The sequence below is a fragment of the Mobula birostris genome, chromosome 25 (genome assembly GCF_030028105.1).
Source record: "Mobula birostris isolate sMobBir1 chromosome 25, sMobBir1.hap1, whole genome shotgun sequence".
Taxonomy (NCBI): Eukaryota; Metazoa; Chordata; class Chondrichthyes; order Myliobatiformes; family Myliobatidae; genus Mobula; species Mobula birostris.
Window position 1 is genome coordinate 23,987,594 of NC_092394.1, and position 16,365 is coordinate 24,003,958.

General features: G+C 39.0%; 1 protein-coding gene across 2 annotated transcripts in view; it reads left to right on the plus strand.

The window, feature by feature from the left end:
- acaca (acetyl-CoA carboxylase alpha) overlaps window positions 1–16,365 on the plus strand; it is a 278,119-nt gene that overhangs the window by 163,455 nt on the left and 98,299 nt on the right. For both annotated transcript variants that reach the window (XM_072243270.1, XM_072243271.1), the window contains one exon: window positions 15,722–15,991. In XM_072243270.1, coding sequence (XP_072099371.1) covers window positions 15,722–15,991 — 270 coding nt within the window. The remainder of the gene's footprint in view (window positions 1–15,721; window positions 15,992–16,365) is intronic.

Below are 16,365 nucleotides of genomic sequence, written 5' to 3' on the forward strand. Positions count from 1 at the left end.
TTCTTTCTCCTTCCTTTGCTGAAGCAGTTTAGCTCAAGTAGACTTGGGGCAACTGAATTACAGAGTAAACAATGGAAAAGTTATTGTTGGTGTTTAATGGGATCGATCATGACTCATAATACATATATAGCTGTAAGATGGGAAAAGAGGCAGGTCAGCGGCTCTGCGAGTACAGCTGCTGCTTTTCAGTACCAGCGACTCAGGTCCAATCCTGAATCCATGTGCTGAATTCTGCACATTCTCCTTGTGATCCAAACAGGTTTCCTCTCTGTGCTCTGGTTGCTCCCACATCCCAGTTTGTTAGGTTCATTAGCCCCTGTAAATCGCCCTGAATATATTTGCCTTGAGTCCCACTTGGTGGCGCAATAATATCAGCACCGGACTCCGGAGTGAAAGTTCCCGAGTTCGAATTCAAGTCAGGTTGAGCGTCGAGCTAGCAACTCGGCCTCGTAAAAACAAGAAAAGCTTGCTGCGGAAACACCGTCATGACGGTGCCCCGATAACTCCACTGCCCAGTTAAGGGCTATTCTTCTTCTTCATATTTGCCATGAGTGGAATGCAATGTAGATTCAGTTGATTGGCACCAGGAGTCATGGGTTTCCTATGTCAGAAGAATTGAGTCTGTGTTTAATTGCTTTGTAGGCCTGCTTTCTTCAGAGTTGCAGAGAATGAGAGAAGATTTATCTACCTACATTGAACTTTCATCAGGGTGGTATCTCATTTTTAAGATCTAGGTGCTGCAACTGGCATGACCTTTTGCACACCTCATTAAACCAGAGGTGATCACCTGTCTTAATAGTGAGGATATTTTGCCTATGAGAACGTGCCAGTAAACACATTTCTTCTCTGGGTTCATGGCAGCATATGGATGCCTCGTTCTGAGCTTCTGGAGGTGATGCCATTCAGCATGAACGTAGTTGTAAGCAGTGCAACACAGGTGTACTTATGAAGGAAGGAGCTTGTATTCACAGGCTCTGTGTGGTGGTCACCTCCACCATTGCTTTCGTGAGCCGTACATCTGTTATCGGGGAACTGGTGAGGATTAGGTAATTGATTTATGTCTGGTGTTTCATTTGTGAATTGTTGCAGACTTAATCTGACAGCTTTGTTCTTTAGGATTTGACCCCAATTTGATTACCACTGATGCTACTAAAGCTGCCTTGGTGATGAGCCTTGGAATTTCCCACCCAGAGGATATTGTATGCTCACGATACTTTGGATGCTACGACCAAATGTTGCTCAATGTGAAAGGGCATTGATGTTCAGCTACGGGAGGACGATAGCTGGTTAAGGGGATAGATTTCTTCTTTGCCTATATAGGAACAGATACCATGAGACTTATGGGGTCGATGTTAAAGACTTGCAATAATTACATGTTCCTGTATATCACATTACCATCCCCTTTGGTTAATCTCTCTTGCTGGTCCACTCAGAGATTATATGAAAGAGTCTGGCACATTGATTATAAGATATAATTTATTGAGAATGATTTTGCTGAAAGCAACTGTACCAAAATTTGATACCTTGTTTGATAATGGTCCATCCAGTATTGTTCTTTCTCTCTTTCAAAGCAATGGTTATGGTACAGCTGAGTGGCTTGTTAGGCCACTTCAGAGGGAACTTAAGAGTCAATCATATTAGTGGTGTGCAGGTCAGACTGTGCTAGGCTGGCAAATTCGCTTCCCTGGAGAATATAATAAATGCAAGATTAATTAGATGTGGAAAGAGTGTGTGACAAATTTTAAAATAACAATTTTATAAAATAATTTATTCCCATGCACATTTTGCCACAGGAAAAGGTTTCCTCATAATTTTAGAGAAGTCTGTTTTCATTCTTGTGCTGATAATTTTGTTACAGCTTTCAGAAAAGAGGTGGACATAAAACACTGCTGGTAGCTAACTGCCTTCATGAAGGTTGGATTTCACTATCTTGCACTGTATTTCTGCAGGTGGTAACCACACAGATTGACTTGACTCTGTAACAAGCGCTCTCATCTTTATAGAATGTTCTGGCTGTAAGAGTCAGTGCACAGGCTAGTGCGTGTCATCCAGACATTGCAGCAGTGAAATGTGTTGTATTTCAATGGAATTTTCTTTTGAATGAAATGTAAACCAATGACCATTGATTTAAAAACAAACAACTCAAGATACTATTTGTAAAAAGAGATTTATTTATGTAACGCCTATTATTTATCTGTGGATAAAACCACCAGAGACTTTTGTGGTTATTTATCTCATTTGACGTCTGTGCAAGATCTAGATGTGGCTAGATCTTGTACAAACGTTTTAGTTGAATTACTGGACTATTGATCCAGAGATCTAGAGAAGCAAGTTCAAATCCCATCACAGCAACTGTAAATATAAACTCACTCAATAATTAGTAAACTAGAATGGGGGGGGGGGTGGTGGTGGAGAGAACAATTAACTCTTTAGGAATATCATCCACAAAATCTGTCCCTCATATCTTTGAACTGTCGCAAATATGGCTGTGATGATTGTACGCTCTAGTATCAATTGTTTGGTGACAAAGTATATAAAAAGAGGAGAGGAAATCTGCCGACTTTACGGTGGTCTGCAAATTAGTATATTTGATTTTGATTGCAGACCCATCCATGTGATTCTTCCAAATGTCTGCTGGAGCCCAGGTTCAGGAATGGATAGAAATGGGCAATGAATGCTGGCCTTGCCAGTGGTACTTAGAACTTTAAAAAATGTGACATATGGGTGCTATAGTTCTAAAGTACCTTATTGTCTACGATGCCATAGACAGCTGTGAAGCACAATTGATTTGGTATATTTAAGGCAGAGGTTGACTGATTCTTGATTAGTAAAGGTGTCAAAGGTTACCTGAGCTGTTTGAAAGATCCACAAGGGCTTTGTTGTTAAATGTCTTTGGGTTGGAAAGGGACTTAGTTGAAAATCACAATAATTGTGCATTATAAGATTATAAGAAGGCTATTGAATGGGACCGTGGTAGGATTTGTTTCTTTGAAAGCGTGAATAAATTGGCGAAAGTTTCACGAATAACTATCATCAATGGAAGGCCATGATGGCATCACAGAAATGATTATCCCTCTTAAAATTAGGCTTACAGGCAGCCCATTCCTGCCTGTCCTCCTTAACATGATCTTAATTTCTTCCCGTCAGCTTGAACCGACTTGTGTACAGTCCATACGTACAAGCTCTCAGACACCAGCGGGATGGATTTGCTATCTACTGTGTGGCCATTCTCTTTAGACCTCTCTCATTAACGAGCTGTTTTCACCAACAGAACTGCTGCTCGCTGGATTTTGTTTTTATATTTCTTGCACCATTCTCTGTCAACCGTAGAGACTGTTGTGCGTGAAAATCCTAGGAAATCAGCGATTTCTCAAACCACCGTCTGGCACGAACAATCATTCCATGGTCAAAGTCACTTGGATCATATTTCTTCCCCATTCTGACGTTTGGTCTGAACAACAACTGAACCTCTTGACCATGTCTGCATGCTCTTATCCATTGAGTTGCTGCCACATAAATGGCTGATTAGATTTTGTATTAGTGAGCAGGTGTACAGGAGGTACCTATTAAAGTGGCCACTGGGTGTATATATGTATTCCCTTATGCACTTTAATATTGATCCCATGTCCAAGTGCAATATCTCTGTGAATAAGTGAACCCTGCTGCAGAATCGTCATTCTGTGCTGCTGTTGATGAAAACGTGGAAAATGGACAATTCCCAAAGGAGTCAGGTTGGCTCCTGGTTGAAATTACCAGCTGCATCGTACTGCCTGGACGTGAACATGTACCACTTGCTCTGTTTGGTGCTGTGCAAGCAGTATATAATGCAGTGCTGTAACATCTCAACAACTCCAAAATAGGATTTGGTGGCCTAATTAAAGAAAGAAGCTCCGGGTAGAAAGAACTCATTTATAAAATAGAATTTAGTTTATGCCGCTAGTGAAGTAATTAATGAGCAAAGCAGTATTTTTTGATAGAAAAATGAGGAGGATAAAGTTGTGTTTAACACTTCATAAGCCACAATCCTTTATTTATTTTTATTTTCTCCATATTCATCGTGAATATTGCACAAAACCATGTTGCAGTTGGATTGACCTCATATTTGGTGTTAGTCATTTGAATGAAATTTATTTGCTGCTTGCTTTAAGGATAATGTTGAACAATATTTGTTAAAGGGCATCTATTTCTTTAAACAAATGGTAATATGGAATTTTGTATGATTTTTTATTGATGTGCTCTGAGGTCACTTCAATGTAGGGAAATAGTCCTGTTAAAGCAGATCAGTGTCCCAGGTTAGATTTTCGCACACTCATTGGTCAAAATCTATTACTTCCCCAAATATTTACTATGTATTAAAAAATCGGTAAGAAAAGATTAAAGAAAGATCTTTCAAATAACTTTGCATTCATTTAAATACATTTTAATAGCTGTTTGTAAAATCTATCCATAGCTTGCCTTCATATTAATGAAGGATAATTAATTTTTACTGGTACTCATTAAGTGATGAATATTGTCTAAATAGTTGGAAGAATAATTGTTCTACGTAAACAGTCAAATTGACTCTGTTTATCTTGACCAAAAAGCAACATCTCTGGCAAGGCAGCACTTATTTAGCACTTAGTAAATTGTCAGCAATGATTATATGCTCATGTTCAAGTGTACTTTAAATCCATTATCTTCTGAGACCTAAGGGTATTATCTAAGCCAAGCTGTATCTCATTTGCTGTATGAACTATTCATGCAGTAGGCATTAAATTGACACATCCAGTTGGCATGGATCTCAGGACTGGTGTTGCCACATTAGTTGGAGAAGTGCACTCAGTGGCTAATTTATTAGGTAAACCTGTTTGTTAATACGAATAACAAATCAGCCAATCACGTGCCAGCAACTCGATGCATGAAAGCATGCAGGCATGGTCAAGAGGTTCAGTTGTTGTTCAGACAAAACATCAGAATGGGGAGGAAATGTGATCTAAGTGATTTTGATCATGGAATGATTTTTGATGCCAGATGAGGTGGTTTAGGTATCTTAGAATCTGCTCATCTCCTGGGATTTTCTTGCACAGCAGTCTCTAGAGCAGGGATTTCAAACCTTTCCTGTGCCATGGACTCCTACCAGTAACTGAGGGGTCTATGGACCATGGACCCCAGGTTGGCAGCTCCTGCTCTAGAGTTCACAGAGAATTGTGTGAGAAACAAAAAAAAAATATCTAGAGAGTAGCAGTTTCGTGGGCAAAATGCCTTGTTAATGAGAGAAGTCGGAGGAGAATGTTCAGACTGGTTCAAGCTGACAGGAAGGTGACTGTAACTGAAATAACTATGTGTTATGACAGTGGTGTGCAGAAGAGCATTTAACATACAGAAATTCAATTCAAGAATCATGTTGTCAGCATTGGCCTTCCAAGGAGAACTGCTAAAATTTTAGTTATTTCCACCTGGAGAGTATGCATACTTAAATTGGTTTCCCAACTCTGAATGGGGTTAGCTCTGTGAGTTACCCTACAGGTTTCACAATTCTAAAGGAGTTAGCGTTGTGAGTTATTCTATAGGTTTACCAATTCTGAATGGATTACTTTAATGGCTTATCAACACCCAGCCCTTAATACAAGTTAATCAGGCAAGCTACAGGAGAGAAGGGAAAATAGTAATTTGTTTCTCATATCGTTATATTAATGTATTTTGTATGGTGAATTCATCCCGATATATTCAAACATGGTTAATAAAGTCTTGCCCTAAATGTGAAAATGAGAATATTGGTCTCATTCAGTCTTGCCTGATAATTTCATGACATTGTTCCAATATTCCTGCTGCAATGGTTGTTGTGATTGCTGTTTTTCTTGTTGCTCTGTAAGCTCTAAAATCCATGAAAAGATTCAAGTTTAGATATTTTGATAAATTTGCTACTTTGCTTTTCTATCAAGTAACAGTAAGTATCATATAATTTTCTTTTGTTAAAAAAGGTTTCCTGCAATAATACAGTTAAAATGCCTCTCAATGATATTCTGAGAAAGATTGACAGGGTAGATGCTGCAAAACTATTTCCTTCAGCTGGCAAAAGGAAGGAGAAGGGATTCAGGATGAGAATTCTGCCATCCAAAACCAAGAGGAAGAGAGAATTCTTTACTTGGATAGTCATGAATTTTTTGGAATTGTCTGTTCCAGAGGGCTGTAGATGCTCAATTCAAGGCTGAGACTGATGGACACTTGGAATTCAAGGATTTGGGGCATAGACATGAAAGTGGACAAGAAAGAGGACAATTGATATTGAATAGTCTAACAGGGTTCAAGGTGTTATGCAGGCTGTTGCAGTTTCTATTACATATGCCCATGAGATAATAAAAAGAACTCTTGAAATGGGGTATTGGATATGGGGCATTTGAAAGTCAGTGGCATTTAGTCGAAATGCTTAACCTTCTGTGTTGGATTTTATGGTTAACTCTACAATTACCCACTGGAGTTACTTAATCCTTTTCATATTAGTGCATCCAAGAATATTGATGAAGTGTTAAGTATTGAAATAGTTAGATAAGCAGATGTTACAGAACCTTCTTAAACACAAAGTATGAGCATCTCATAAAATTAATTGATGGATCCTGAAGGTCAATAAACTTGTATTTCAATTTAGCATTGAATGTCTGATGTACAAATGTTAAAGAATTCAAGATTAAAGAATGTAGCATGTGTTTTCAAAGGGCTGGTGGGGCTATCTTGGGTTATTACAGTCCTGTCCAGTATCAGTTTTGGGGAGAACTTTTTAAATTCTTTAAATATCTAAGCTTAACAAAAATAATTAGATCTAGCCAACACAAATTTCAGCAAGGAAAATGTGTGCTTGACAGATTGATGAGAATTCATTAACAGGATAGTGGAGTGGGTAGCTGGGAAATGCAGTGCACGTGGGCAGTGAGTAAGCTTTGAGGAGGTTGGGCAGCACAGCAGTACAGCTAACAGAGCTGCTGCCACACAGCGACGGAGTTCTGAGTTCAAGCCTGGCCTTGGATTCTGTCTGTGTGGAGTTTGCATGGTCTCCCTTTACCGTGTAGGTTTCCTCAGGGTGCTGTAGTTTCCTCCCATATCCCATAGACATGTGGGTTGGCAGGTCAACAGGCCACTGATAGTGGTGGAATCTTGGCAGTGAGGTGAGGGTGGGGGAGGAGATAGAGATGACAGTGTTCAATTAATGTAGGATTAGTGAAATCTGGTGGTTTGTGATCAGTCTGGACTTGATGTACCAAAAGGTCTGTTTCTGTGCTACATCTCGATGACAGTAAGGCACATGGAAATCTACAGTATATTACAGGCCATTTGGCCCACAATCTTGTGTCGACCATGTAACCTACTCTAGAAACTGCCTAGAATTTCCCGACCGCATAGCCCTGTATTTTTCTAAGCTCTATGTACATATCTAAGAGTCTCATTGAAGACCCTATTGTATCCGCCTCTACCACCTTCACTGGTAGTGCATTGCATGCATCTGCCACTCTCTATGTGGGAAAAACATGCCTCTTGCATCCCCCTTGTACAAATGTTTGTACCTACTTCCAAGCACCTTAAAACTATGCCTCCTCTTGTTAGTCATTTCAGCCCTAGGGAAAAGCCTCTGGCTATCCACACAATCAATGCCTCTCATCACTTTGTACACCTCTTATCAGGTCACCTCTCATCCTCTCATGGTTAACTTGCTGGTTAGCAGCCAGAGCTCTGGACTATTGATCCAAAGACACGAGTTTGTATCTTGCATTCATAGCAGGGGAATTTGCTTTCAAATAATCAAAGAAATTTGAGTTTAAGGCTATCTTCCATGAAAACCACCAGTTCCAAAAACTCATCTGCTTCATTAATTATTCTTCAGAGTAGGAAGTCAGAAGTTTTTACCCATCTGCTGGGTGTCTGCAGGGTATTTTTCAAGAAATGAATTGGATGTGTCAGCAGCATTGAAAGTTTCAGGATTCAAGTGTGACTGGACCTGCATAACTAATTTTTCATGAAAAACTTGTGTGTTTGAGTGAATTTCAAAACTCCTTGATACAACAGACATGAAGAAAACTCTAGACCTATTTCAGCAATTGGACTGGAATAGATTGCAGTTGTAGGAAATGCAAATACCGTAAATTCCGGTGTATAAGCCAAGAATTTGGCCCTAAATTTTGTTCCTAAAATTAGGGGGTTGGCTTATACAGAGGGTGCCAATTTTGGAAAAACTAATACCTGTACATGAAAGGCAGGTCGTATTTATTGGCTGTTTTTGAGTCAAATGCAAAAGAAAATACAAACGCTTATGAAATCTACACAAAAGAAAAGATCTACAAAACACACATCTAGTGGCTGCAGCACGGATGTCAAACCACTGGGGATGACTGCAATGTATTTTCAGCTTTCAATGATGCTTTTGTCTCACCTGACAAGTGCGCTTTGAACATGTCCCAGACAAGTAGAGCCTTTTCCTTCCTGAAACCTTTGGGACATTGACGCCACACCTCTTTAACCCACTTCAAGCAACCCGCTTCGTCCATCCAGCCACGTTCTTGAACATAAGTAACAAAACCCTGCAGGAATTTTTCTTTCTTTGAGAATGTTTTCCTCTTAAAAATCACCATCAGTGGTAGTTTGGTCCCATCAGCCATACACGTAAACATGACAGTAAAATATTGCTTCTCGTGCCCAGTTGTTTTGACAAGGACTGTTTTCTCCCCCTTCTGATTGACAGTGCGGTTGCCAGCAAAGTCAAAGAACGTTGGTGTCTCGTCCATGTTACCAATCAGTGAGAGCAAGTAAGAATGTGCCTTTTGATGCTTGATTACAAAAGCTGTAATCTTATTCTCAAGGTCGCTCGGCAACTTCTCAGCAATCTTTGTTTTTTGTCTCAACACAAGATCACGTCTATTCATAAATCGGGTGCACCAACTTCACGTAGCTTTGAAATTTTCGCTGACCTCACGGTGTTTTTCAGCTCATTTCAACGGTTGAACTCGAATCATTTCTCTGGTAACAATGTATCCAGACGATTGCTGGTGATTCACCCACTCTAAAACTTTTTCTTCCAGTTCTGGCCACTGGCGTGTTTTCCTGCGGTTTGCACATTTCGTCTTTGGCATTTCCCTCAGCGTGTCCTCTGCCTTTCTCCACTCTCTCACTTGTTTCTCATTTACACTAAACTTCTTAGCAGCTGCAGACTTATTCGTTCCTTTAGCAAAACCGACAACCTTCAGCTTGAAGCCAGCATTATATTGCATTCATTTTAATCTTTTGTACATGGTGGTCACAAACTCAATACTGAGTACACGTACTGATCCCGTCACCCCGTGTTATGTTTTAACGAGATTACGATGGGCGCTAAATGGTCTCACGGGGGTTACATTTCAGAGGATTCTTTACCATTGGGAACCTAATCCAAAACTTCCCTCCCTGATCCAAAACCTCTACAAAAGGGGTGGGCTTATACTCCAAGTCGCTTATACACCAGAATTTACGGTAATGGTCAACGTTTCAATGTTCAATCAATTTATTATCAAATACGACCTTGGAATTCGTTTTCTTGCAGGCATTTACATGAAAATGAAGAAATACAATGGAATTTGTGTAAAACTCCATAAAGACTGACAAACAATGTGCAAAAGAAGACAAATAGTGCAAATAAAAAAATAAATAAATAATACCGTATAATAGTAAGTTTTAAAAAAGTGAATAAGTAGATGATACCGAGAACGGATAGGTTGAGCTAAACAATTCTTATCTCAAGATGCAGGCCAGATTACAAATTATATTCACAGGACCCAGCTAATTATATATACTGTTCACTTTGACAAAGATTTTGGTCTAACTCAAAAGGGCAGAAATCTGACAGGTATATAGTTAACAGGATGTCGAATCTGATCCAGTCACTTTCCTTTAGATTGAGTTATTGTTAAAATGATACATTTTCTATTGATAGGAAACAATTTTGACTTTGCATCAAAATTGACTGTGTAACTGAAAAAAATCACCCATTGTTTTGCAAGTAATGTCAGGAACACTGTGTAATAAAATTTTCACAAAGAGATATAATGAGCAAACAGCAGTTAATAATGGGGATCCAAAATTGCACTTGCAGTACAAACATGGATGTGTTGTTTTTTTTTGATGACTCACCGGCAAAATTGCTTTCCTGAAAAATTGTACATTCCAGAGTCATGTATTTGTTGATGCATCTTTAATTGCAGAGGATAATAAATGTTTAGCTGCTTTGTATTTTCAAAAGGATCTTGAGTCCTTGAACATTTAAATCTGATTTGTACTCACAGTATAAGCCACAATTTAACATAGAACAGTACAATACAGTACAGGCCTAGCATTCTGTCCTACCTTTAAACCTACTCTTAAGATCAATCTACCTCTTAACACCCCTCACATTTTGCTTTCATCTATGAGCCTAAGATGCTCTTAAATGTCCCTAATTTATCTGTCTCTACCACCACCCCTAGTGGTGTGTTGCATACAAAAAGAATACCCACCGCTGATATCTCCCTGTACTTCCCCTAATACTCTCATATTAACCCTTGCCACCATGGGAAAAAGGCACTAGCTAGGTACTCTGTTAATGCCTCTTGTACACCTATCATGTCACCTCTCATTCTCCTTTGTTCCAAAAAGAGATTGTTATTCTCATTTACTTAACCCAATTTATGCTCCTGTTCCTTTGTTTAAGTGGCGCCTTTGCTTTTTGTCACTAGTTAATGAGAAGAATCATATTGCATACTCTGTTCCTTATTGGAAGCAATCTCAATATGAGACAACACGAAAAAATCTGCAGATGCTGGAAATTCAGGCAACACACACAAAATGCTGGTGGAACGCAGCAGGCCAGGCAGCATCAATAGGAAGAAGTACAGTCGACATTTCGGGCCGAAACCCTTCGTCAGGACTAACTGAAAGAAGAGATAGTCAATATGAGTGGTGATTATTTATACTGCATAGAAATGAGCTCTTCAACTCAGCTGGCAAAGGCTCACCAAGATTACCATCTAAGCCAGGTCTATTTGCTAACATTTGGCCCATGCCCTTTTAAACCTTTTGTATACATGTCCAGCTGACTTTTAGTTAACCTTTTAATCACATGTTTTTCATGATGGCTACTGGAAGAGTCCATTTGTTTCTCTTTTGACTTTTGGGTATGTTTCGTTCTTCTTTGTAAATCATTTGAGGAAAGAACATACTTCAATTGAATAGATTCTTCATTTTTTGAAGTAAGTTTTCTGGTTTTCTACAAATACACACTGAAGGATTAGAGCATGAATGTGTAAATTGAGGCACTTGTTTGCCACTGGTACCAGTGATAACAACTGGTTCTGAACCAACATGTCATTTCCCTAAAATAATATTTTATTTTAATATTAATTGAATGTTATACACGGAACTTGAGCGGGAATTGGTTCTGAGAAGATTAAAGGTGAAAATGCTATTTCTAGGGAAAACGGAAAGGCTGTTGGAGCAGGGGTCAAGCTTAGAGGTAAAGAGGTGGTTGGAGAGCTGGCTACAGAAACTCAACAGAACTTCAACCAAATGTGAAAGTAGGACTCTGCAACTGTATGGAAGAGTAGGCTTGACAGGGATCATGTTGTATATGCAGTGAAATGACATTCAAAAAGTAGTAATAACTGTTATCAGATCATTTTGTCAACCACTTTTGAATTACCAATTGTAAAGATACCTCTTAATGATTGTGTAATGTATATTTCAAACCATGTTAAAATGCAATGGTTAGCAACATTGCCTGGTGAACTGTTTGGGTCTGAAATCAAACCTTTGTACTTGACCAAGTTATATTCAGGTTCAGAATCAGATTTATTTATCACAATGTACATCGAAGCATATAGTGAAATGTGTTGTTTGCGTTAACAACTAACACACCTTAGACTGTGTTGTGGGGGCAACTCACAACACAGCATGCCCACAAATTTTCAGCAGAAGACAGCAGCAAAACAAAACAAGGCACCTCCCATGATTTAAAACGCTGTTATATTTGTATGCCAGACATTTTTGGTGCAGCTTCCAGACAATTGCTGAAAATCTTTTTTCCTAGCCATGTTGCAGGTCCCATTAAATTGGGGAAGGGAAAGCAGGAGGTGATTAATATTTTGATACCAGGTCATGAATTTTCCAGGTGTACTTTCCTGTTGTTCCTGTAGGTGGCACATCATCCTACTACTAAAGGTTGAGTTGTCTGTAGTTTTTTTTGGGCATTTGGAGTGATTAGGTGTGGTGGCAGGGGGAGGGAGCAGGTTGCTGGTAAAAACGGGACTGCGTTAACTACAAAATAGTTCAGCTTCATGAAAAACTGAAGCAGAACTCTCTGATGTCCTGTTGGAAAACTGACATTTTTACTTATGTAAGTGCATTCTTTTTTTTTGTTTATTTTCTTTTGTTGATGGTGCCACTTTGGATCAAAGTATTTCAGCCTCAATTTAGAAATTTTGAAAAAATGCCTTGTTATATTTGTAACATCCAGGTTATGTTTATCTGGTAAAAGTGCAGACATACTAGTTTTAAAGCAAAAATTACCAACGAAGAATTTTAGGTAATATCTGAGGTAAGTGGATTTACAAACAAATATCTATTTAGGAAGCTCGTTTCCATGATGCTGCTAGTTTTCTGAATGAGAAATGTTTCCCCTATAGAATATCTTATTCTGACTGTGGTATATTTGCAGCAGAATCAGAATCAGGTTTATTATCACTGGCATGTAGCATGAAATTTGTTAACTCAACAGCAGCAGTTCAATGCAATACATAATCTAGCAGAGAAAAGAAAAAAATAATAAAAAAAATAGGTAAATCAATTACATATATTGAATAGATTTTTTAAAATGTGCAAAAACAGAAACACTGTATTTTTTTTAAAAAGTAAGGTAGTGAGCTTCAGTGTCCATTTAGGAATTGGATGGCAGTGCCTTCAGGCTTCTGAACCACCTACCTGATGGTGACAGTGAGAAAAGGGCATGCCCTAGGTGCTGGGGTTCTTAATAATGGACACTGCCTTTCTGAGACACCACTCCCTAAAGTTTTCCTGAGTATTTTGTGGGCTAGTACCCAAGATGGAGCTGACTAGATTTACAACCTTCTGCAGCTTCTTTCGCTCCTGTGCAGTAGCCCCTCCATACCAGACAGTGAACACAGCCTGTCAGAATGCTCTCCACAGTACAACTGTAGAAGTTTTTGAGTGCATTTGTTGACATGTCAAATCTCTTCAAACTCCTAATAAAGGATAGCTGCTGTCTTGCCTTCTTTATAACAACATCAATATGTTGGGACCAGGTTAGATCCTCAGAGATCTTGACTTCCAGGAACTTGAAGCTGCTCACTCTCTCCACTTCTGATCCCTCTACGAGGATTGGTATGTGTTCTTACTTCTTGGTCCTCACTGCTAGTGCTGCAGTCTTCAGTCTCTGCCTATACTCTGGGAGTAGAAGTACAGCCAGGTGATCAGACTTCCCGAAGTGAGGGCGTGGAATTGCACAATAGGCATTCTTGATGGTGGTGTAACAATGGTCCAGTGTGTTGTTTCCTCTGGTATTGCAAGTTTTCTGTTGGTAGTTGCTTAGTGATTTTTTTTTTCCAGCCTGGCCTGGTTAAAATCTCCCAAAATGATGGTGAAGGCATTAGGGTGTGCTGTTTCGTGCATGTTGATCCCATTGCTCAGATCATCTAAAACCTGATTGACATTGGCCTGAGGTGGAATGTATCCTGCTACCAAAATGATCACGGACATCTCCCGTGGTAGGTAAAATGGATGGCACTTAACTGCAGGATATTCCAGGTCTGGTGAGCAGAATTGGGACAGCACTGATATATTTGTGCACCAAGAAGAGTTGATCATGAGGCATACTCCTCCACCTCTGCTTTTGAGAGACTGACGGTGTATAGTAAACCCGTCGATCTGGAGCTCTGCATCCGGTACAGAAGGGGTTAACCAGGACACACGCCACACTACTCTGTCCTCCTGTTTCTTCTGTGGATAACTTCAGTCACCTCAATTCTGAACTGATTCCACAACCTACACACTCACTTTCAAGAAATCCTACAACTCGTATTCTTAGTTTGCACAATTTGTCGTCTTTTGTATATTGGTTATTTGTCAGTCTTTGTTTACATATAGTTTCCCTAAATTCTACTGGAACTTTCATATTTGCCTGCAAGAAAATGAATCTCAAGGTAGTATATTGTTTTCTTGAAAGACGTGATTTCTTGCTGATATTTATTCACTTTCCAGCGTCCTCCTTGCGTTTTTGTTTTAGATGGGCAGTATTACCAAGCACTTCATTTGGAAAAAGTGACAGTCAGCTGCTGCCTCATTTTCCGTACACATTCCCTTATCGTAGTGGTGCATGTATAACTAAGTATTAGACTTTTAATTCGGGAGTGGGATGAACTGGTATTGGCCAAGGTCATAGAGATCAAATGTAAATCTTACTAACATTTATACTCAAATGATTAATGCTAATAGTCTTTCAGATTTAATATTAAAGCTCACAGTAAAATATTTGGACAATAATTGTCTTTTTGCACTCCCCTTCAACATGAGATATTTGATCAGTAACTCATTGGAATAGGGTGATCCCTTTGTCAACATCATACACAGTTCTGAGATTTGGTTGCTTTTACACAATTTCCCTCCTTCCATTCCCTCCGCCCACAACTTTTTCATCTCTTCAAATAAAGCACCAACCATATTTGGTTAGCTGAATGAACAAATGATCTAAGGCTTCTGTCGGTAAGCTATTCCTCCGAGTTGTAATGGGAGTGCGGATTGCAGACTGTCATTCTAATACACACTACCAGCACCTGTTCTTCAGAGGGAGTTATCATTATGGTGATAATAGAGCAAAATATGTTCCAAAAGTGCCGTGAAGCACCATCAAAAGGTACTTCACAACAATGCAATGCAAAGTTTTGACACTGCTGCATGGGCTGATGATGAGACAGATGACCAAATCTTGGTTTGGGTGGAAGTTCAACTTGCACCTTCAAGGAGGAATGTGATGTGGGGAAATCTGGGGAAGAAATTTCAGGGTTCAGGTTTTAAGCATTTGAAGGACTAAGAGGAGAAATTAAAATTACAGTCCTATTACATTTTAAAATACAATGTAACATAGTACATGTTTTATATGCATATTTTGGATTTGAGATTAAAATGTAATAGGCAATCACAGATTTTTTCCTACATATTTCAGCAAAAAAAATCTCAAAGTCAAAAGCACTCATTTCGTTCATAGTTATTCCTGGTTGAAATTATGTAGAATCAAGCACTGTTTCAGGATTTGAGTTCAGAATCCAAGATTATAGAGTGGTTGTGATGTTGCTGATTTTTATAACATCAAAAGGACGTCAAATATAATATGCAAAATTCAAATTTCAACTCATCCTATTATCTATAAGATTGACCAAAGGACTTAAAAAGCTGTGAATCTCCTGCCACGTTCTCTGACATCCATTTTCATTGCCAGACACATCACTGGCCAATTATTGGTTTACACTTTACACAGTTTCCTTGCCATGTTCCCAATCCTTGCTTTGACATTGACCGTATTTGAAAGGTAGTTCATTGTGAAATGCTTTAAAATGTGACAAGTTTTCATTTACAAGCAAATTTGCTCCTTCTTTGAGAGCATTTGAAACAAAAAAAAATCTTAATACTGTTGGGAACACTTGCTAACCTAGTATATTGGGATTGATTGTTTCTTTTCCAGATTGGTATGGTGGCCTGGAAGATGCACCTGAAGTCACCAGAATGCCCAGATGGTCGTGACATCATTGTCATAAGCAATGACATCACGCACAAGATTGGGTCCTTTGGGCCACAGGAGGACCTCTTGTTTCTCCGAGCTTCAGAACTTGCCAGAACCAAAGGCATCCCGCGCATATACATTGCAGCCAACAGTGGGGCAAGGATTGGATTGGCAGAGGAAATTCGACACATGTTTCATGTAGCATGGGAAGATCCTACTGACCCTTATAAGGTAGGTATTAGCTTAGAATTGATAACTGTGGCAATTTGCTTATGATTACTGTTACAGTTGGCACATCTGATTATGATGTCCATATAAATAAATTTCTTGTACCTGAATTACAAAGTAAAGACAGTGATTTTTTCAGTTTGATGCTCATTGAATTGATTGGATATGTCTGATTTTAAAAGATTCATTCAGCAGGACATCATTATTGGAATACTCTGCTGCAAAGTTGAATATCAAAATAGCACTGCCATATAAATGAAACTCTTTGAATTGAGTGTAGAGAACTAGGGCCAGGAGTGACTGCCAGTCATTGGAATAGACCAGTAATTTCTACGTCACATAAAACCTAAGAGCTACATTGAATTTGCAGCCTACAA